The sequence below is a fragment of the Pteropus medius genome, unplaced genomic scaffold (genome assembly GCF_902729225.1).
Source record: "Pteropus medius unplaced genomic scaffold, Ma_sr-lr_union100, whole genome shotgun sequence".
NCBI classification, from domain to species: domain Eukaryota; kingdom Metazoa; phylum Chordata; class Mammalia; order Chiroptera; family Pteropodidae; genus Pteropus; species Pteropus medius.
In genome coordinates this window covers 1,730,336-1,750,950 of record NW_024342468.1, presented here as the reverse complement: position 1 = coordinate 1,750,950, position 20,615 = coordinate 1,730,336, and the positions used below count along the sequence as shown (strand labels likewise).

The 20,615-nt window shown below is 58.6% G+C and overlaps 1 protein-coding gene and 1 pseudogene across 9 annotated transcripts in view; one reads left to right on the top strand and one right to left on the bottom strand.

Annotated features, from left to right (window-relative positions):
• Positions 1-20,615, top strand: part of AK8 (adenylate kinase 8) — a 106,155-nt gene that overhangs the window by 2,657 nt on the left and 82,883 nt on the right. For 7 of the 9 annotated variants that reach the window (XM_039862956.1, XM_039862961.1, XM_039862955.1 and 4 more), the window contains exons 3-5: positions 6,213-6,262; positions 8,357-8,470; positions 17,078-17,146. In XM_039862956.1, the coding sequence (XP_039718890.1) occupies positions 6,213-6,262; positions 8,357-8,470; positions 17,078-17,146 (233 nt within the window). The remainder of the gene's footprint in view (positions 1-6,212; positions 6,263-8,356; positions 8,471-17,077; positions 17,147-20,615) is intronic. The other 2 variants (XM_039862954.1, XM_039862958.1) reach the window with 2 other exon arrangements.
• Positions 18,822-18,940, bottom strand: LOC120602760 (uncharacterized; annotated as a pseudogene).

Here is a 20,615-nt window from a genome sequence, read left to right as displayed (position 1 = left end):
GCGCCCCCCCCCGTTACCCACCTCCTGGGAACACTCCGTGCCCCAATCCTCCTGGAACCACCCCGCGGTCCCCTCTTACCCTCCTCCTGGGAGCACTCCGTGGTTCCCCCCTCCTCCTGGGAGCAGCCGTGAGCCGCTCCTTCCTCCTCCGGTGTCTGAAGGGAGGTCAGCACAGGGCGGGGAGGGGTTTCGACAACTGGGCTGGTGGTTACCTGAAAAATGCGTTAATTTCTTTGGGAGCACAACTAATAAACATTCTCTTGCCAAGTTCTTAAAATGGAAACCTCAGAATGGCCCACGGAATCAATTATCCATGCTTCCGCGTGCCCCAGCTGATGGGTTTAAGCTCTGTGATCACTCTACTTGTCAGGTGTAAATTCGGTGTCTGGTCTACCTTAGACAGGCAGCACTTGGGTTTGTCTGCCCGTCTCGTTACTGGCGCCCGTTAATGAGTTCCAGAGCTCCAGCACCTTGGTCTGAGAGCGGGTGGGCTGGGCCCTGGGCCGAGCACGGGCGGGCAGGGCGGGCAGTGAGAAGAGGCTCAATTGCATAGCCGACCTGCCGGTTGGAGGAGGGCCGTTCCAGCCTGCGTGAGCCGCCAGAATGGGCTCATGGAGCTTTGATGTTTCTTTCACTGGGGCAGGAGCCACTCTGAAGGCGTTTCCACCACCGGAATTAGCATCCGGTGCAGCCAAGAGGGACTGAGGCCTGAGATGCCCCACGCTGGGGTTCAGAAGCCCAAGATAAGAAAGGACGCTTAGTAGTTCAAAACAAAAAGCAAGAGGGGAGCCTCCAAGGCTGCAGGTGGGCCAGGCCGCGTGGCCCTCCCGGCGTGGGGCCCCGCGGGTCCTCGGGCAGTGTCCGCCTGGGTGCAGAGCACGGAGCTGGGTCACCTCACAGACCCGAGCCGGGCGGTTCGGAGAGCCCCAGCAGCGCCCGATTCTGAGCCTCTAGGTGCGGGGAATTGAGAATCGACGTTGCTCGTGAGCCCATGTGCCCCATGTGGACATCGAGCCGTGACCACGGGGGCCAGGAGGACCACGGTCTCCAGCCGTCCACTTTGCCATCCTGCTTTCCCCGGTGCGATTCACTTCGCCCCAAGGAGGCTCTTCCAAGAGGCCTCCGGGCTCTGGTTCTCAAGGCTGGGAGGGTGGCCCGCCCTGCGGGGTGGATGTCAGGCCACCTTCCTTCCTGGGGGGTCTGCTGCAGACCGCACCCCCCACCCCGGCCTCACCTGTCGGGCCTCGGAGGGAGACGGTTCTGCCTTCCCGTTCGGCCGCCCTGGGCTCTGCCGTTTGAGGGCCGCTGGGAGCATCTCTGCCCACGCCCAACTCTGGTACCGCCCGCTCACAGCAGTTCAGTCCAGCAAAGTGAAAGTGAAAGTCAAAGCCAAGCGAAAGGTACAATAGGGTGACGGTGACGCCCAGCGCCGGCCACGGCGCGGAGCAGGGTGAGGAGCCCCTCCCGCCTTGCGCCCCCGGGTCCCGCGGGTCCCCCGTCTTCGGAGTTCTCGGAGCGTGTACAGAGAAGGTGGGGATCATGGCTCTCTGGGCCTCAGTTTCCTCCTTTGTGAAGAGGGCGGGTTTGGCGCCCTGACTGAGACGGAGGCGGAGCCCGGGCCGCGGGGACTGGCTGGTGCCGGCCTCGAGCAGGGAGCCACGGACCCCGGCAGGAAGGGCCCCCGAAGTGGCCTCGGAGGCTCAGGTGCTGCCACGCCAGAGCTTCGGCTGGTGAAACGCAACGAGATGCTTCTCAATTAAAATTGTCCTTGACGAACACACAGCTACCTGGACCCTCATTTGGGTCGCGATGGCACTGCATGCCGCTGGTTTGCAAAAATCACTGCTGAGGGGCGCGTGCGCCCGCTCTGTGTCCCGGGACCTCGAACCTCAAAGCGTAGCCAGTCTCTTGGCCAAAATCCAAGAGCCTGAATCTGGGTCCGAGTCCATCTTTATGTTTCGATCTCGCTCCTGTGTGTCCAGAGATAATTTTCAGTGTCAAACTATCCACCAGAATTTTCAAGTTCAAACCTCATCTTTCTGGTTTGGACACAGTGCGGCCACCTCCTCACATCCTTCGCCACCCCCTGCCACCCTCCTCAGCGCCCCGTTCATTCACGGGTGCTCCATGGAGCCTCGCCCCCTTTCCCCACGTTGCCCCTGCACCTGCCTGGGTGGGCGGGGTCGGTGCTAGCTGGGGGCCGGAGACGCCCGTCTCCTCAGGGCGCAGAGCCTTTGGACCCCCACCCGCTGTTTTGGGACATCGATGTGTTCCCCACAGCCCTCCACCCCCACTCACAGGCCTTGGGCTCGTGGCTTTTATGGACATTGGAACATCTTTGCCCTTTGGCCCAAGTCCCAGCCGCTTAAATGAAAGGAAGAGGGGGACAGCTGTGGGTTTTCCTGCGGTGCCCAGGCCCCCACCCACCAGTGAAGCGAAACGTGGCGGGGAGGCCGTGGAGGGCACTCTGCTTGAGTGGTTTTCCTCGGAGCGGGGGAAAGCTGGAAACAGTCTAACCCAGCCCTCCTGTGTCCTAGAAGAGGCCGGGAAGTGCGGGGAGGTCCCCTGACACCCAGCGAGCCCCAGCCCCGGGCTTGCGGCCAGACTGCCACGCCTCCCCGCCACGCTGTGCCTCTGGCTTCCCTGGCACGGGCGTGGGCTGGGCAGGGGTTCACTGCGACGCACGCTGCCCTGGCCAGTGGCCGGTGTGGGGGGGAGTTGGCTCTGGACGCAGCCCGGTGAGTGAGCGCGGGGCGAGGGGGACCGCCACGCAGGGGCTGGCAGCCCCTTCGCAGAGGAAAGCAGGTTCAGTACAAAGTGAGCGTTTACAGTAGCCCTGGGCAATGTTAAAGCAGGCGGTGGTGTGTATAATGGTATGTTTCGTTTTTTATCAAACGTTTGTCCAAGAAAGCTGTGTATTAGAGCTCCAATACCTAAGGGTTTTCTTGTGAATTTTAAATCATGCTCCTAGTTAAACCTCAAAAGGATCTGCGGATGGGAAGGTTTTTTGATTTCCTTTGAAGTGGTTTGAAGAAGTTGATTACTCTTGGCAGTCAAGCAGCCTTTATGACACTGTTTATAAATAATTACTCATGAGCAGGGCTGGAGTTTCAAGGTGTTAGATTTTAAGAAACTGAAATTAATTACATAAATGTGTGTGAGGAATTGGGGGGGAGGCCGTGAATGTTCCCCTTTTAAAGCATTTCCACAGATGTGTACATTCTGGGTGCCACTTACGGGAGCCTGAAAGGGGAGGGTTTCGTCTTTGAACCCCGTCACTTTGTCAAGACGCACGTGCGACTTGGGAGTCACCTCATTTCCCAGCTGCCCTGCAAGATGCTTCCCCCCTCGTCCTCGGCTCTGCAGGCCCCGAGCCCCGTTGGGTTGGCCCGTGCTCCGAGGAGAGGCCTGTGGTCAGAGAGGCAGCCGGAGATGGACGTAGGAGCCGGGCCCCTGTCCCCACCGCGCCTTTCCTCTGGCTTTGGCAGGCAGGCCTTCTCCCCAGGGGCCGTGTGAGCTCCTGGCCTCAGCACATGAGGACCTTCCACCCTGGACTCGAATGCCACTCCTCCCCCGAACCTTCCACGGCACCTCAGCTCCAGTCTCCCCTCAACATCTCAGCTGACCAAGGCCCGCCCCGGGTCACAAGGCCCTGCAGAGGTGGTTCGTGAACGCCTGCCCCAGGCCCGGCCAGCAGCGAGAATGCCTTCCCTGGACCTGTGTCCTGAGCTTCACCCGTCACGTGAGCCCAGACTCTGGGATGGCCTGCGAGGCGCCTGTCCTGGTGCCCTGTGCGGTCCGGCTGCTGGTAGCCCACGTGCGTGAGCAGCAGTGTGGGCGCAGGCTGCAGCTGGCACCCAGAACCTCGGCGCTGTCCCCCCGCACTCCTTGGTGGCCCTACTTGGGGCATTGTTCTTGGAGGGTGGCCCCGGGCCTGGCTCCTGCCTGCAGGGAGTTCTAGGAGCCATGCTGGCCTTCGAATAAACCCCCTCCCTGCTCAAGTTGGCCACATCTGGTTCCTGTGGTTGTACCCAAGAATGCCACCTGGCAGAGGACACTTTTGTCAGGAGATAGTAATGGTGGTGACAAAGGTAACAAACCTCAGTGACCACAGAATGAGAGAGGGACAGCCGAGGAGGAGGCCAGTGTAGGTCCTGCTGTGTGCGTGGCTCCTTGCAGCTCTGGCTGCCGTGTAGGAGGATGAGACTCGGTCCCTCCCCTCAGGGAGCCTGCTGAGTGGTGGGGACAGTGATATCACTGGCTGCTTCGTGGTGGGACAGAACTTAGCGAGGCAGCAGGTAAGGAGCAGTCACCTGAGTATGAGCAGCAGAAGGGTTCTCAGAGAAGGAGGCCAGTGGGGCAGGAGCGGGCGCTGGCTGGGTTGGGGTCAGGAGGACATTCCCGATGGAGAGATGGCAATGGCAAGGTGGGGCCGTGGAAACATCTCCAAGAGAGAGGCCGTTCCAGAAGGGAGGGGACTATTCGGAGCTGGATCTTTTGGATCCCCCGTGAAGCGAGGCTGTTTGGAGGAGCAGGATGCACCCAGCTTCTGTTGAGGTCATGCCCCTTGGGGTCCAAGAGGACGTAAAGGGACACGGGGCCAGAAGACTGTTGGAAGCCAAGGCCACCGTGCCACAGAGGGTGGGATGCACTGCAGCCGAGCCCGCCTTGGAGAGGGACATGTATGGATGGGTGCTGAGCTGGAGCACGGCACGTGTCCTGGCTCCGGCCAGGCAGCAGGAGGTGCTCCTGGAGCACCTGGCCCTGGCCCTCCTGCCCCCACATCCCCGATCCGCACCGCCACCCGCGGGAAAGGCTTCGGGCTTCCGAGAAGCAAGTTACCTGCATCTCACGCGTCGCGGGGCAGGTGGACCAGGCTCGTGAGTGTTTAGCGGTGCAGGAAGCAGCAGTGTTCTCTGTTCCACAGCGGGGAGCTGGGGGCGGGAGCTCGGGAAGCCGCAGCGAGCCCGGATGCGTGTCCCACGTCATCTGCGTGCTCGAGGGGGAGCGGGGAGGGGACGAGCCCGCCCTCGCTCTCAGAGCCCCGCTGGTGCAGCTGCCTCGTGCCCGTCGCCAAAGTCCGTGGGTCCCCTGCTTTCCTCGCAGCGCGGAAGAGGCGCTCAGGGGGTATTTGTGGAGAGACCGAACTGCCTTGAACTTTTCCTCCGCGTTTTTGCCGAAGGTGCTGTGAATTTGGGCAAAGGCCTATTGAAACCCAAGCAGCCACTGCCTGTCGGGTGCTGATCATTACACCGTGGCCCAGATAGACACTCTGGCTCCTTCTCAGTGTCCACTCCCAGACCGGAAGACGAGGCATGGCGTCCTCTGCTCGGACGCGGTTCTCTCCCGGCGGCCTGGCCGGAGCGAGCTCTGCCTGCACACGTGAGCGGCTCCGGTCGGCCGGGATTTGGCTGGCTAACTGGCGAAGGCGTAGCCTGGTGTCCCCGACCTCTGATCTGTGCCCAGCCTTCTCATAGTTCGGGAGAGGGGGGACGCGATCAAGGTGGGGGTCAGCGATTCGTCTGCCCAGGCCCCACGTTCTGTTGCCTTTGACCCAAGTACACACACCTTCCCACGCTCTTGAGACGCCGGCCCTTCCCGGTGGCCAGCACCCTCTCGCTAGTCCGGTGGCCACTTTAGGGATTACGCGGGGCCTGCAGCAGGCAGCAGTGTTTCTGCTGGCCTAGAAATGCCCGTATCTAAAAACAAAGACCTCCCGATCTGGGGCCCAATAAATCTGGCCCGTACACGGCAGCCTCTCCCCATTATTTCCCTGTGTAAAATGATGGGGGATACAATTTGCTAAATAAAAAGGCATAAATATAAAGAAAAAAAGCTTCGGAGGTCAATTTACATAAAATACAGCTTTATTTGAGAGCAAGTCCCCAAGACAAAGTCACTGTTTAAAATGCTTTATGGTGTTTGAAATCTCAATTGTTCTTAATATTTATTTGTTTGGCAAACAAGTTACCGTGTCCCTGTCCCTTCGGAGACAGAAAAATAAACCATCTCGGTGATCGCTTACTTCTCTAAACACAGAGAACGTGCTGTATGGTGCGAGCAGCTCTGAGCCACTGGGTTACAAACGACCGTGTCACTTGCAGAAAATGAAATCTGGAGAGGAGAGAAAGAAATACACCCGGAGCATGGCGGACGTGGGAGGCTGCTCTGTCGTATCGAGTGGTGACATTCAAATCTTTTTTACTCCACAGTGCCGAAGATTATGATATTAGGTCCGCCCGCCTCGGGGAAAACAACTATCGTAAGTCATCACGTTAAGCGTCGCGATACCGTAGCATCTCCTGCATCCTGCAGAGCTGGGGTGACTGCACCTCGGCGGATTTTCATCATCGCCGAGTTTCCTTTTCCTTCTCCTGCTTCTTAATTTACTTTCTTATTACAAGGAACAGTATGTGTTCATCGTAGAAAACCTAGAAAATACAAAAAAGAAAAAGAAAAAAACCCACCCCCAAATGTAATTCTTCAGCTATCCAGAGAGAAGCGTTGCCGTGACATTTTGGGGTCTACCCTCCAGGGTTTTGTCATGGCCACACGGACACAGCCTTCACACATCCCCAGCAGCAGCCTTAGGCTCCCTTTCTAGGGGTGCCGGGGCATACACACCTCTAGACGGTGGCATCGAACCTGCAGATTCACTCTTAGAATCGTCATTATGAACTAGTTCAGCCGATCGGAAAAGCGTGGAAACTGGGCCGAAGTCCGCGCGCCCGGCTCCCAGATCACACAGGAATTTACCATTTTACTGCTTTTGCTTCGATGAGTCTTTTCCCATCTTAAAGACAACTTTAGAGGTACAGTGACTACGTGGCCCTTTTTGGAGGTGACCCCTCTCCTGAAGCTGGTGCGCTTCATCCTATCTGGGTTTTAAACTTTAAGCTCCCTTTTTTAAGTGCCAGAAGCACGTTAACATTTTAACCTTCGGGGATGGTATTCTTTCTGTCTTCCGAAAGCCCGCTTGGTCAACATCAGTTAACTCTTCCTCGATGACTGTCGCCACTGTGAACACTCGTCCCAGGCCCGGAGGATGTGGCGGTCAGCTTCCCTGATTAGCTGGCATTTCGCTTTTTTCTGAACAGGAGTTAAGGTGGAGGGTCCTTGCTATTCTCTCTGCCGGTCCATCCATCCGTCTGTCAGTCTGCCTCCGGTTTTCCCGGGGCTCAGCAGGCTCAGGCTGTCCGCTTCCACCCCTTTCTGCAGTCCGCCCGCCTGATTCGCCCTTATGCAGTTAGGATCGCAGTTCTGCGGGGGCTCCGGGCCTGGCCGTCACTGTGAGCACTCCCAGGAAAATGCAGCTTCCCAGGCTCCTCTGCAGACCTGCCGGCCAGGACCTCCCGGGCGGCCCAGGAAGCTCGGGGGACTGCTGCTCTGACGCTGGGAACGAGGGCGGTAGCTGTCGGAAAGCTGAGTCCGTTGCTGAGCTGAGCCTGAGGCTGTCCCTTGGCAAAGGGCCTTTGTCTTCATGCCACTTGCCACTCTGGAGCCCCCTTGCTTCCTTCCCGGCTCTGGCCCTTCTCTGAGAACAGGGAGAACTCGTGAAGCACGTGTGACCCAGCACAGGGACCCAGCCTGGCCGAGGTCAGGGCCCGCAGCGCTTAGCCAGTGTTTCCGCTACAAGGCCCTTGGTGAATTCGCTGTCCTCGCTCCTGACCGCTGCCTGGGGACACACAGAACCTAACTTTACCATAAGATGATACGTAGCAAAATCCAGACAGAGGGCCCTGTCTGGGCTATTTCCTGATAGTGTCACCGACTTTTCCCAGAGCGAGGTGCAGAGAATTCAAGGTCATACCCGCCCAGGGGACCTTCAGGACCCTCGGGGTCATCCCGATGCCAAAATGGCCATCAGTATAATCTTGGCATAAAGGGCACTTTCTCGCATTATTCCTTAAAGTTTATTCTTCCCGTGAGTAGTAGTCATGAGTGAACTAAACGTCCGTTTGGCCAAGATAGCTTGTCTCTTAACCTTTAAGAAAAAAAATCTTTGACTTTGGGTCTTATCTCTGTATTTCCTGTTATAAATATTTCTCGAGTTAAAAACTCATGGTCCACAGAGCTTGGAAAGGCATGCCAAGGGCAGCCGGAGGCATCGTCCGTTTGCGGGTTTTCCAGCTCCATTTAGAGTCGGTCAATGGCTCGTTGAAGAAGAGATACCCACAAGCAGAATTCCTAGGCTGGGAGTTACTTCGTGGGTTTGTTTCCCTTGGTGGCCTTCCGGCCAGAAATGATTACGCTTTCCTGTGGCCAGTCTGTCCCAGTGGAATGTGCGAGGGCCCGGGCATTTTCCTGGAGTTCTCTTAATCATAGATTTCACTACAGTTTCCCTCTTTTTCTTCAGGCGATGTGGCTGTGCAAACATCTGAAGAGCGTTCTTCTCTGCCTGGAGAACTTGATGACAAAAAAATATTCCTCCTTGGCTGAGCGTGCCAGGAAGCGTTATCAGAAAATGAAGGTAGGAGTGGCCCCGCCCCCCACCCCGCCCCTGTTAATTTTCCATTTCCCGTCGGATTATCGGATTAGGTGAGAGAAAGTGCTGGGGTAGAATGAGATACAGACGGGACGTGAGGGAAAAGACAATTCTCAAACAAGCCGCATGTGCTGGTGGTTCCGAGGGGAGGGGTTTGTGTTGGAAACGGTCATGGGTAGAGGGAGCGGGTGTCCGGTACGGATGGAGCTGCGGCTGGCTGCTTCAGTTAGGGTCCCCTGGAGCAGGCGGGTGGGCAGGGCCTGGACCCCACCGGAGATGCACCTGCCGACCTGCGCCAGGCCGAGGGGCCGAGCTGGCAGGGAGTGTGCAGGACGGTGGTCCAGCTGTCTCTCCAGTGGGAAGACTGCACGTCGGGGCCACTCTCCTGGGTCAGGCAGTCCGTTTCCATGCTGTCCCCCTTCCACATCCCCCTCCCCGCCCCAGGAGAAATCCCACCAACCCTCAATTTGAAAGACGTTTCTTTTAAAGGGAAATTTAGGGCTTGATCATGTTGTGTCTCCGTAATGCAAATAGAAGCCTTAAAATGCTTTTTCAAAATCCCCTTTGGAGCATAAGTGGGCGTCTTGGTCCAGTCAGGCTTGGTCCAGTCAGGCCACAATCACCAAACACCACGGCCCGGGCTGGGTGGCGGGCGTGGCAACAGCGTGTGTTTCTGGGGCTGGGAGTCCGTGAGCTCGGTGCCAGCAGATTCGGTGTCTGGTGACAGCTGTCTTCTCCTGTGTCCTCGTGCACGGAGAGGCTGAGGGAACTCGCTGGGGCTGCTCTTGGAAGGGCACTGACCCCGTCCATGAGGGCTCCACCCTCCTGACCTAACCACCTCCCTGAGGCCCCGCCTCCCCGTCACCTTCAGGGTTGCGGTTTCAACGTGCGATGTGGGGAGGCAGGGGACCCAAACGTTCAGACCACGGCAGCAGGGGCGTGCCCTTCTGCGTGTTCTTCTCTGAGACCCGGGCTGTCCCTCGTTTGGAAAGGGAGACAGTTGAGAACAGAGAGGATGCTTGGGTTTTCAGAGCACTGGGTGCTGGGCGCGTTCCAGGCCTCCCTCCGCCCCAGCTGATCCCCTTGCAAGGCGTATGGTGCTACCGCTCGGGATTCGCCCGGGCCCAGGGCGGGATGCGGGCCCATGGGTGCCCCGAGCCGGCCCCACCAGCCTCTGCAGACCTGTGTTGACAGCTGGCTGCATCCTGTCTTCATTGGCATTTGTCGGGCGAGGCCTTTACCACATGGCACGTGGTTGCTGTTCCTCCAGGAACTCGGAAGTGACTTTCCAGGCCTCATTGAACGGTGGCTGGTGGGACGGCTCTCGTGGCTAGCTCTTGGTTGCACGGGGCAGGAAAGGGGATCTGAGGGGGAGCCACAGTGATTCCTGGGGACCTGGAGAGAGGAGGCAGTCACCTCCTTGGCTCTGCGGCCAGGAATTGGTGGCCGCCCCCGCCTCTCTCTGCCTCTGAGGCCACTTCGCTTTCTATCTCTGTTCTCTGCATGGTTTTCTCTTTCCTCTTTCTCGGCCACTCATGGCCACCTATTCCCGAGTTCGGCTCCGGCCAGCCGGTCAGGTGTCCCCAGGGCTGGGTCGGCTCTGGTGAGGGGTGCGCAGAGAGGGCCCGGCAAGGGCATAGACGGTGAACATGGCTGGGGGGCGAGCGGCCCTCGGAGATGAGAGGTGTGACTGAGGCAGACACCCACCCCGAGCTGGCAGAAGAGGAGGACGACGTTGGTCATCAAGGTCACACCCCCCGACGGTGAATCAGTTCTAAATCTGCTCAGTCCAGTGCTTCCTGCCCCCACATGGGCTGTTGAGACCCTCAGGGAGCGAGGGCTGGCTCGGCCCTGCCCCCTCCCCGCCCCACGGTCCTGCAGGAGTCGGCGTGTGTGGTCACAGTTTGGGGGACACCAGCTTGCGCGGTGGGAATACAGTTTTAGAAAGAAAGTGGTTATCTCATTTTCTGCAGAAGAGAAGCTTTTTAGGGTGGGAGAGCAGGCGCATTTCTCGGCTGAAGTTGCTTCTATTAGTTTATAAAATTCGACGGAGAGGAGAGAGTTTAAGGAAGTTCCTCCTGGGTTTCATTATGCTAATTAGCAGCGCATTTCAGACCACGTGGAAGTGCCTTCCGGGGCGTCTTGCTGGGGTTCTTTGGTCGGAAGCACAGTGAAGGGGAGATGAAAGTCGCGGCCGTCAGGACTGACGCAGGAGCGAAGGGTTCTGCGCGGCGGGACGGGTGCGGGACGGGTGCGGGTCGGGCCGGGGCGCTGCGCGTGGCCTCGCGGCGGAGGCCTGCCCGTCGTGGGAGGCTGCTTTCAGTCGTCTGCCGATCTGGAGCCTTCGCAGCTCTTGCCCGTAGCAGCAACACCTTCAGTACCTGCTTTTCTCCCGTCGGCCGTGGCCCTGCCTCCCGCGTGGAGTTGTCTTCGGTTGCCCGTGTAACCTCGTCTCTGCCCTAGGCATTCCCAAGTGGTCTCCGAAGTACCTGCTGCGTGCCAAGCACTGTCCCGCGGTGCCAGCCAAAGCAGTGCCTTCTTCTTACCCCCAGGAACTTCCGGCTAGTGGGGGGGCCAAGGGTGCCATAAAGCTCGGCACGACCCTGGGTATGGGGCCCGGGAGGCTTCCTGCAGTCGGCGGCGTGGTCGACCAGTTCGCTTACCCAGGAAGTGTTCTCCAAGCAGCTGCGAAGTCCCAGGCGCTGGCTCCGTGCTGGGAAGAGCGGACGGGCTACAAGGTGTGGGGGCTCCGTGGCGCGTAACCAGCGCCACGCTGGGCAGAGCCTCCCCGCGGGACACGCCGTGGTGTGCGGAAGAGCCCAGGGTCAGGCGGGGTGCCACACGCCGGGGCAGGGCTGTGCCCAAGGATGCTGGGGGGTTCAGGTGCCCAGGGATCAAAAATGGCTTTTTTGTTTTTAACTGTTTATCATAAAATGTTGTAAAGATACTTTGAAGCACTGACGATAGCGTAAGAAGCCTCATGGACCCATCACCCGGCTTCAACCAGTGTCCACTCGTGGCCCCCAAGTTTCACAACACCCCCATCCCCGCTCCCGGCTTCTCTGAAAGCAAGTGTGTACACATTTCATTTCCTCCATGGATGTTTCATTCTGTGTCTGCTGAGAGACAATATAAGGCAGAAAATGACCAGACCACACACAAAAACAGGTCTCTGACTCCACACCTGCAGCAACCTGCCCGAGAAAGCAGCCCACCGTCAACAGTGACCAGCCCAGGAAGCAGCCGACTGTTGGTCGGGCTTGGGGGGCGTCATACTGCTGTCTAGTTCCATCCAGGAAGCCCTCCAGTCTCCCCGTAACTGTCAGCCCACAACAGCCAGGCCCTGATTAACAACGGCCAGCTTCCTTAATTTGTGTCCCCCCTCTCTACTTAGACCAACCAGAGAAGGGTCCCTAACCAACACAAAGGCACCCGCTTCTGTCGGCTGACTCGCCGCCCTGGCCCACAGCCTTCATCGGGCACCCCTGGAAAGCTCTCGTTGCCTGCTAGAATGTTCTCTCACCCTCTGCCGGCCTCTGAGTCTCTGCCAGTCAGAATGACGGGGGCCGACCCCTTGCCAGAGCCAGCCCTGACTAAATAGCCTTTGCTTTTCCCACTTGGGTGGTCTCCGCTTATTTCTACATTCCAAAATATAAAGGCTCTTTTTATTAAACACACACACACAGAGGGTCGCTCCTAGAAAACGTGTCAGCCTTTCTCAGTGCCCGCTAGGGTGACACTCTCCCCAGGAGGCAGCGTTGGGTGGTCCTCGGCCCCTCGCCCACTCCGCCGGCCCCGGGGCACTCTGGGTGGGGACGCTCCCCGGCCATGTTTCTGGCTCCTCCACGCCCGCCCACCGGGCCAGCCCTGCTCTCTATTTTTCCTCCTTGTTAATCGATCCCCTGCCCCTGCTTTCTCTGGTCTAGCCTTTCAGCACGGCCGTCTGATTCACCATCACAAACACCACGAAAAGGCTCAGCCGAGGTGGGCCCTGGGGGTGGGGGGGTCAAGCGGGAGCGAGAGTGAGGCCAGCAGGACCAGGCACGAGCCTGAAGCAGGCACCCTGTCTGGTGTCCATCTGCACGTGCCTGAGCCTGAGCCTGAGCCTGAGCGTGGCACTGCCCAGCGCTCCCGGACAGCCTGGCCCAGTCCAGGCGCCCCTGGGAGTCTGGGGGACCAGCGGCAGCAGGACCCAGTTTTGCTGGGTCCTAGTCACATGGGGTGGCAGGGAGGGGCAGAGGCTCCGTGGGAAGATGTTGCTCTGCAGCAGGAGCTGTGTGTGATCGCTCTGGAGTGTTTCAGATTTCTGCCGGAAGAAAAGAGCATCATTGACATGCCTGTGGGAAGAGCGCGTCTCCGCAGATCTGAAACTGCCTAGTCCGGAGGTCCTCGCCTTAGCCGCCCGGCAGACCGAGTCCCCGGAAGTGAGGCCAGGCCTCAGGGTTCGGGAAGGCGCCGCCGAGAACCCTCGCCTCGCCGGCTGGGGACCGACCCAGCACCACCCCGCTTCCCACTGCGGCCGTGAACCTTTACGGCGCAGCGCGGGTATCGCTAAATCTGTTCTGTTCGCAGTGCAGGGCGGCCGCCCCGGAGCGGAGCAGCCTGTGCTCGCTAAGCGAGTAAGCGACGCGCGCTCGGGAGGCTGGTCAGACGGGAAGGAGCCGGAGCTGCGTGCGGCTCCGTTTGCATGTCAGAAGTCCGACGTGGCCCGACGCGCCCAGGTGCCCAGCTGTCAGAGTCACCATCTTCTTTACTGTCCAAACGAAAGGACTTGTGCCCTCCTCCTGCCTCCGTCCACACGCAGAAACCCAGTCCCCTCCGAGCGCTTCGAGGCTTCCCGGGATGGCCCGGCAGCTCGTGCCACCAAGTCCTCTGGCTCCTCTCTGTCACCTCCGGCTGCTCCATCTCCCACCTCGCCGCTGCCTGGGCCGGAGGCCTTGCTGAGAACAAGCACCAGGAGCCCTCGCACTCTGCTGGTTCCTGTCGGCCACTCAAGGCGGTGGCGTGGAACAGGCCTTTTTGGAAGGTTCGGGGTAGTGGAGGTTGTTACAGCCCAGGGTGGGGACAGATAAACCCGAGGACCAGACTCCGGGGCTTCGTTCAAAGTTCGGTGGCCATTCCCACTGTAGGGTCTCCCTCGCGGGCCACCTCTCATCGTGGGCCTGCCGGGCGCCTTGGGGTGGGGTCTGCGTTCTTCCTTCAAAGCCTCGTCTCCCGTTCCTTCCCTCCTCGCGTCTCCTGTCCCCTCGCCCTGGCCCCGTTCCGGACTCTGCCTGGGCCTAGCCACATAAACCCGCTCTGGCAGAAGCTGTGAAGCGAGCGTGGTCTTGAAAGGGTTCTCTGATCAGTTCTCAAGTGAGCTCAAGTCCAAGTCCGGGGCTTCTTCGCCTGGAGCCCCCTCAGGGGGACGAGGTGGGAGTGGGCAGAGCGGGAGTCTCAGCCGATCCCCTCCCGCCTCTGCTCCGGGGGGAAGTTCACACGGCGGCTCACACAGCAGGCGTCACCCAGAAGTGGCACAGGGACATTAGGGGCCCTGATGAGCACGGGGTCCGGTGGTGGGACCGCGCGGGCTGGTGACATCCGGGGAGGAAGCCCAGGCTCGGAGACGTTCAGTGAGGGGCGGAGCCCGGCTCTGACCACCACCCCCAGCTGCCCTGGACATCAGCATACCCGCTCGGCCTTGGTGGGGGTTCCTCCGGGGTTAGCACCTCGGGGTTCTGCCCAGGGCCCCGGGCACAGGGAGCGGGCAGAGGAGAAAGGCCCAAACTGGAGCCAGGGCAGCCAGTTCCACCCTTGACAGCAGGGGGCAGGCTGGGCATTGTGTGTCACTGAGCTGAGAGACAGGGGCCAGGGGCCTGCACCTGGGCTGGGCCTTCTCCGTGACCAGCAGGGCCTTTGCCAGGCTCCATCGATTCGTCCTTGGTTCTCCCCGAAAAGCCGTGGTGGGGGAGCATGGCAGGGCTCTGGAAGGAGGGAGCCTCGTTCCTGTAGAGACAGTTTGGCAGGTCTTCAAGAAGCAGCCCCCTGGAAGTCCCAGCTGCTGATGTGACACATCAAAGCTGGCATCAAGACAGCACCACGGCGGGGGCGCGCCCGGGAGGGGCCGAGCTCAAAGTCACCCGCCTGTCCCCTGCCTCGCAGGCTGCAGGGGACACTTTGCCCCACCCGGACCTGTCGCTTCTCAACCCTTGTTCTCTGACTGGCTCCAACCCGCCCCCACCCCCGCCCCTTGAATGCTGTCTCCTGAATGGGCATGTCAGGGGAGGGTGATGAATCTCTTGGAAACGGGCTTGGGCTGGGGAGCGGGGTGCAGCACAAGGGGTCGGGAACCGACAGGAGGGGGCGATGTGGAGGGGAGGGGTAGGGCTGCTTCCTGCCCACCCGCTTCCTCGGCCAGCCTGGAGAAGTTTCCTGGGGTACCTGGGAGGGTAGGGGCACCAGTAGAAAGACACCCTTCCTCTCCAGCCACTTCTCCCGTGTGAGGTGGGGCTCTGGAGTGCTTGAGTTTGCGTAAGACAGCCGTTTTCCAGGTGTGGGCCCCGGACTAGCAGCAGCATCTGAGAACTTGTTAGAAATGCAGATTCTCAGCCCCATCCCAGACCTACTGAATCAGAAACTGGGGTGGGGCCAGTGATCTGTGCTTTAACAAGCTCTTCCAGATGCACGGTCAAGGTCAAGTTGAGACCGACTGGCTTAAGCAAGAAATTGGCAAGGTGGAGGACAGGGCAAGTGGAAGGACACAGAGGTGTCTCAGGAGACAGCGAAACCAGGGAATGAATGCCAGCTGGCCTCCCTCTCTCGTGTCTCTGGCCTCTTTTGTCAATGTGTCATCCATCCATCCATCCATCCATCCATCCATCCAGTCATTCATTCATTCATTCTCTTTCTCTCTCTCTCTCTCATTCATTCTCGCACTTGATTTTTGCTGCCCACTTAGTAGAAGCCATTGTAGCCCCATAACTTTCGAGTGAACACATTACAAGTCTGGTTCCCGTCAGAAATGACCCCTCCCTCGTCCTCTCATCTGCTCTGTCTTCCTCTTCCGATTCCATATCACTGGAAAAGCTGTTCTGGGGTTGAGAGACCTGGTTTCCCTCTCTCCCTTTGTTCCGGCTTCGTTCCTTCACACTCTCCTCATGCCTGCAAAGTGGCTGCTGCAGCTCCAGCCCTTATGTCCTCTCAGCTTTGGATCCAGTGGAAAACAAGTGTTCTTGCCTGTGACAATCGCATCCGTGTCCTGGGTCTGACACTCACTGGCTGGGATTGGGTCATGGGCAGCCTCTGAAGCAATCCTGACACCTAGGGGTGAGATGCACTGATCGGCTTGGACCAGTCAGGGCCCCCCTCTGGGTCTGAGGTTGGGTTTGACGCCCCCTAAGCCATCCCAGTGGAAGGGCAAGAGTGTGGCTCCTCAGAGAAACTTTGGGGTCTCTGTTACTGGAGGTGGAGTGTGTGGGTGCTAGGCAGAAAATAAATGCAAAAGCTACAGTATTATTTATTTCTCCTGGCGAGTCATGTGAGGCCTGAAGAGGTCAAGACTTGCCCAAGGTCACCAAGCTGGCCGGAGCTGTGGCAGTCATTATGTAGCCATGAGGGAATCTGGACCAGCAACGGAGCCAGCCCCGGGCCGAGTCTCTGCTTTGAGTAAGGGAGGCTGTCCCGGGATCCCCCACTCCGCGCGGTGGGCCGCGGTGGCCGGAATTCGTCGCGGCCTCCCATAGTCTTTATCGGAGAAGCGAGTGGGAGTTGGGAGAGATTTGGGGCCCCTGGTTGTGTACTTCAAGGGGACGTGACATAGACCTGGCATCAGCAGCCCCATAGGCAGAGCCGCCCCCTCGTCCAGAGCCCGGGTGGGTGCAGTGAGAATACTCAGGGAAGTGGTTGCCATGGCACCGAGCCCTTGCCGGGGGCGGACGTGGCCCCAGCTCGTCGCATGTCTCATCTCATTTAATCCTCACGGCACCTCTTCGAAGTACATTGTCTTCATCTCATTTACAAATGAGGAAACTGAGGCTCACAGCATTGAAGGCACTTGTCCAGGGTCACTCAGTGGGTGGCCAGGGCCCAGATCATGATCATCTGAGTCCCTGACCAATCCAGTGGCCCCAAAGCTCTCCCTGGAAGCATTCTTTCATCACTGGGCCCACCCGCCACTTCTAGCCCCTGCCCCTACCTTGGGAGCCACGTACTGGGGTGCCACGTTCCCAAGGACATCCTTTATCCCAACCAGGGGAGGGAGGGTCAGGGAAGGTGCCTGCAGGCAGCAGGGCCTGCTGGAGGCTCAGAGGGAACTGGGAGGCACCCAGGTGGGGGTGGGGGCACAGGTAAGCAAGAGCACGGAGTCAGTGTGGACGTGTGGGGGCATCCAAGAGATGGAATGGCGCTCAGGGAAGGGGGAGGGGTGGTGGGGGGTGGGGGCGGGGCCCCAGGTGGGCCTGGGCTTTACAGAGGCCACTGGGCATTGGCCCAGGACCTGGAGAAACTTCGTGTCGACGAGGCTGAGTCCGCAGGTCTCAGCTGAGCCCCAGGGCTGCCAGTTCCGTGTCCTTCTGAGCGTGACAGGCCCTCGTTCTGTGTCCTCCCTCCCCACAGTCGCTGCCCGGCTCGCTGCTCGTCAAGCTGATCGAGGAGCGCCTGGGGGAGGACGACTGCGTCCAGCGGGTAAGCGCCCTGCGGGGAGCCAGCTCCGCGCTCCGGGGGAGACGGGGCCCCGGGGCCCGGTCAAGGGACGGGGAGGGCTGTGTATCCATGTCCTCAAGGGAGGTGACCGAGGGCTTCAGGGAAGGCTGACACAGACCAACCGGAACTTGGCGAAGCTCCGTCTGTGGGTGTGGATTTCACCTTGGATGGAGGAGAACTAAGGTGGAATCTGGGGTGTCCCTCGGAGCGCCTGTCGGAAAGAGAGAGCCCATCCCAAGGGGTCGTGGGAGGGCCCTTAACGAAAGGACAGGTGCAGAAGTGGCCGGGCAGATAGGCAGCCGCCGGCACCGGTAAAGCCACCGGAGACCAGGAGCGTGGGGAGCCGGACGCCCCTGCACCAGAGGGGCAGAAGGAGAACTCGGGGGGGACCCCAAACTCTCCTCCCGTCCTCTGATCTGCCAGTTTCCCTTTGGAGACTGAATCAATTGCCGTGGCCAGTGACTTAATCACGTCTGAGTAAGGAAGCCTCCATCAGAGCCCGATAGGACTGGGTCCGGAGCGGTTCCGTGATGCTGAGCATGTGAGGCGCTGGGGGTGCCGCGTGCCCGCGGGCCCGGAAGCCCCACACCCCTCCCCGGCCTGGTTCTGTGTCGCCTCTGCCCGGCCGCGACCCAGGAGGACCTTTCTCTGCGTTCTGGGGGCCGCTCCAGTGAACTAACCGAGCGTGGGGGCAGGAGCCCTGGGAACCTCTGGTTTCTAGCTGGGCGGTCAGACGCACATGACAGCCCGGACCTGCGACGGGCGTCTGAAGCGGGCCGGAGCCCTCAGCCCGTGGAGCCGGACGCCACCTCTGGGTGGGTGGTGTGGACCGAGTTGGGTTGCAGGACAGACAGCGGGTGGTGTCCTAGCATTGCTCGTTGGTGGTGTGGGACCCCCCCACCCCCATCCCGCCAGCACACTGACGTCGGCCTTGGCGACCGGAACCCAAAGAGAGGGGTGGAACGGGCGGGGCAGGCGGACAACCGCACAGGGACTGCCAGCTGTGTGCCCGGGGTGCCACTGAGGCGCTGCGTGCAGGGCACCTGGGACCCCACGGGGCACTGCCCCGTCCGCACCGCCCCCTCCCCGCTCTGCAGAGGAGGAGACCGAGGCCCAGCGTCCGGCTGGCAGACGCCCCCCCCAGTCTGCAGCCAGCCTCATGGTTCTCTGCCGACGTGTCTCGTGGAGCAGGTGCTTTTTCATTTTCACAAAGTCCAGTAAACCAGTTATTCAGACTATTTGTAGTGTCGGTTTTTTGAACTTTTTTAGTATTCCATTTAAATTTATTTTTTTTACTGTATCTCTTTGTAAAGTTTTTTTTTTTTTAGTGAATGATCTAGCAATTACAATATGCAGACTTACCTTTCCACAGTCTATTTCGAGTCAGTATTTTCCTGCTTCGAGCAGAATGTGCCGTATTAGGTCCCTGTCCCTCCTTTTCTGTGTGGCCTTAGGTGTACATCTCCGTAGGCTGAAAACTCCATTGGGCAGGGTTACAGTTTTGGCTTTCAATCATCAAATGTATTTTAAAGAACTCGAGAAGAGTCTATTATATCTATCCAGATATTTATCATTTCCATTGCTCTTCCGTCATTCCTCGTGTTCCAAATGGCCCTTTCTGTCTGAAAAACCTGTTTTAGCAATTTTTTTTTCTTTAAGCCTGTAGCACCGGGTCTTCCTAGGCGGTCTCCCATCCAAGTATTTACCAGGCCCGACCCTGCTCAGCTTCTGAGATCAGACGGGATCGGGCACGGTCAGGGTGGCGTGGCCGCAGACTAGAATTTTTTCAGAAGAGGTCTGCAGGCAATGACTTCTCTCGATTGTCCTTCATCTGAGAATGTTTTTATTTTGCCTTCATTCCTGAAGGATATTTTTTGCTGGATTTAGAATATTCTAGATTGACAGTTTTTTCTTTCAGCGCTTTACAAATGTTCCGCTTACTTTTGACCCCTGTGGCTTCTGGTGGAAAAATCCATAGTCACCCAAACGCTTTTAAGTAATGCATCATTTTTCCCTTGCTACTTTCAAGGTTTTCTTTGTTTTTAATTTTCAGCAGTTTAATTATGGTAACATCTGGGCATGAATTTCTTTGGATTTATTCTTTTTGGGATTTGTTTAGCTCCTTGAATTTACAAGTTAATGTGTTTCTCCAAACCTGGGAAGTTTTCCGCCGTTATTTCTTCAAATAATTTTCTGTACCATCCCTGCTCAGCCTCCAGTGACAAGAATGTCAGAGCTTTTGCTGTTCCCCGCCAGGTCCCTGACGTCCTTTCCCTTTCTACTCTCTGTTGATGAGATTTGACAATTTGTGTGAATTCTCCGCGGGCTCGTTGAATCTTTCCTGCCTCATCTCCCTTCTCCTGCTAAACCCGCGCAGTGAGCTTTAGATTTTGGTGATTGTATTTTTCGGTTCTAAAAATTCCACTCGGTCCTGCTTTCTGTCTTCTCTTTCTTTGCCGAGACTTTCCATTTCCCGTTCACTCATAGCTGACCCTGGAAGAACACGGGTCCCCTTACGTGAGGATGTTTTCCAGTGACCCGCGCAGTCCAAACCTGTGTCCTTCCAGGGTCATTTCCGCGGCTGGGAATCGGGGTGTGCGAGCCGCCGACTGTAATCACGCAGGATTTTCAGCTGTGCGGGAGGTCGGTGCCCCCAACCCCGCATCATTCAAGGGTCACCTGTACCCGGTGGACCTTTGTTGTTGTTTAATAACAGCTGCTTCAGAGTCTGCTCTGGCCTTTCCAGTCTCCGGGTCATGGTGGAGGTGACGTCTGACATCTCGTCCCACGTGGGCTGAGATGTTTCCGGCTCTCCCTATGCTGGGTAGCTTTGTATCCTGGATGTTTTAAATATTGCTGTGAGACTCTGGGCCTTGTTTGAGTTCTGTGGCGCATGTTGACATTTTGGCCTTAGCACATAATTGATTCAGTTGGGCTCAGGCTGCAAGTTTCAACCAGCGTCTCTGGGTTGTGGTCTTGGTATCAAAGCATTTGCGGTGCCACACAGTGCTCTCCAGCTCTGTGCCATGCGTGCCACTCAGGGGCCTGGGCAGCGGCTGTGCTGTAGTTCATGTCTCGGGGTCTTTGGAAGGCTGCCGAGGGCAGACTCACCCGTGCACAGCTTGGAGGTGAGCCCGCCAGTCCATGAGCAGCTTCACTGGCCTGCTTTCCTGAGCACCCCTCTCTGCCAGCTGCCTGGTGACTTCTGGTTCCCTGGGGCTCCTCTTTGTGGTCTCTGGCTAGAAAGCTGGGACTTTATTTACTCGGCTCTGCCGCTGGCTCCCTGTGACTGCGCCCGCAACCGGAGCCAAGTGACGGAGATCGGACGGTGAGAGGGGACAGTAACGGGGCTTCGTTTCATTCTCTTGGGACTGGAGAGGAAGGGTCCCCAGCTCCCTTAAAGTTTCAGGCCCCCTTTGTCACTGCTACTGCAGCAGGATTGCCTGGGGCT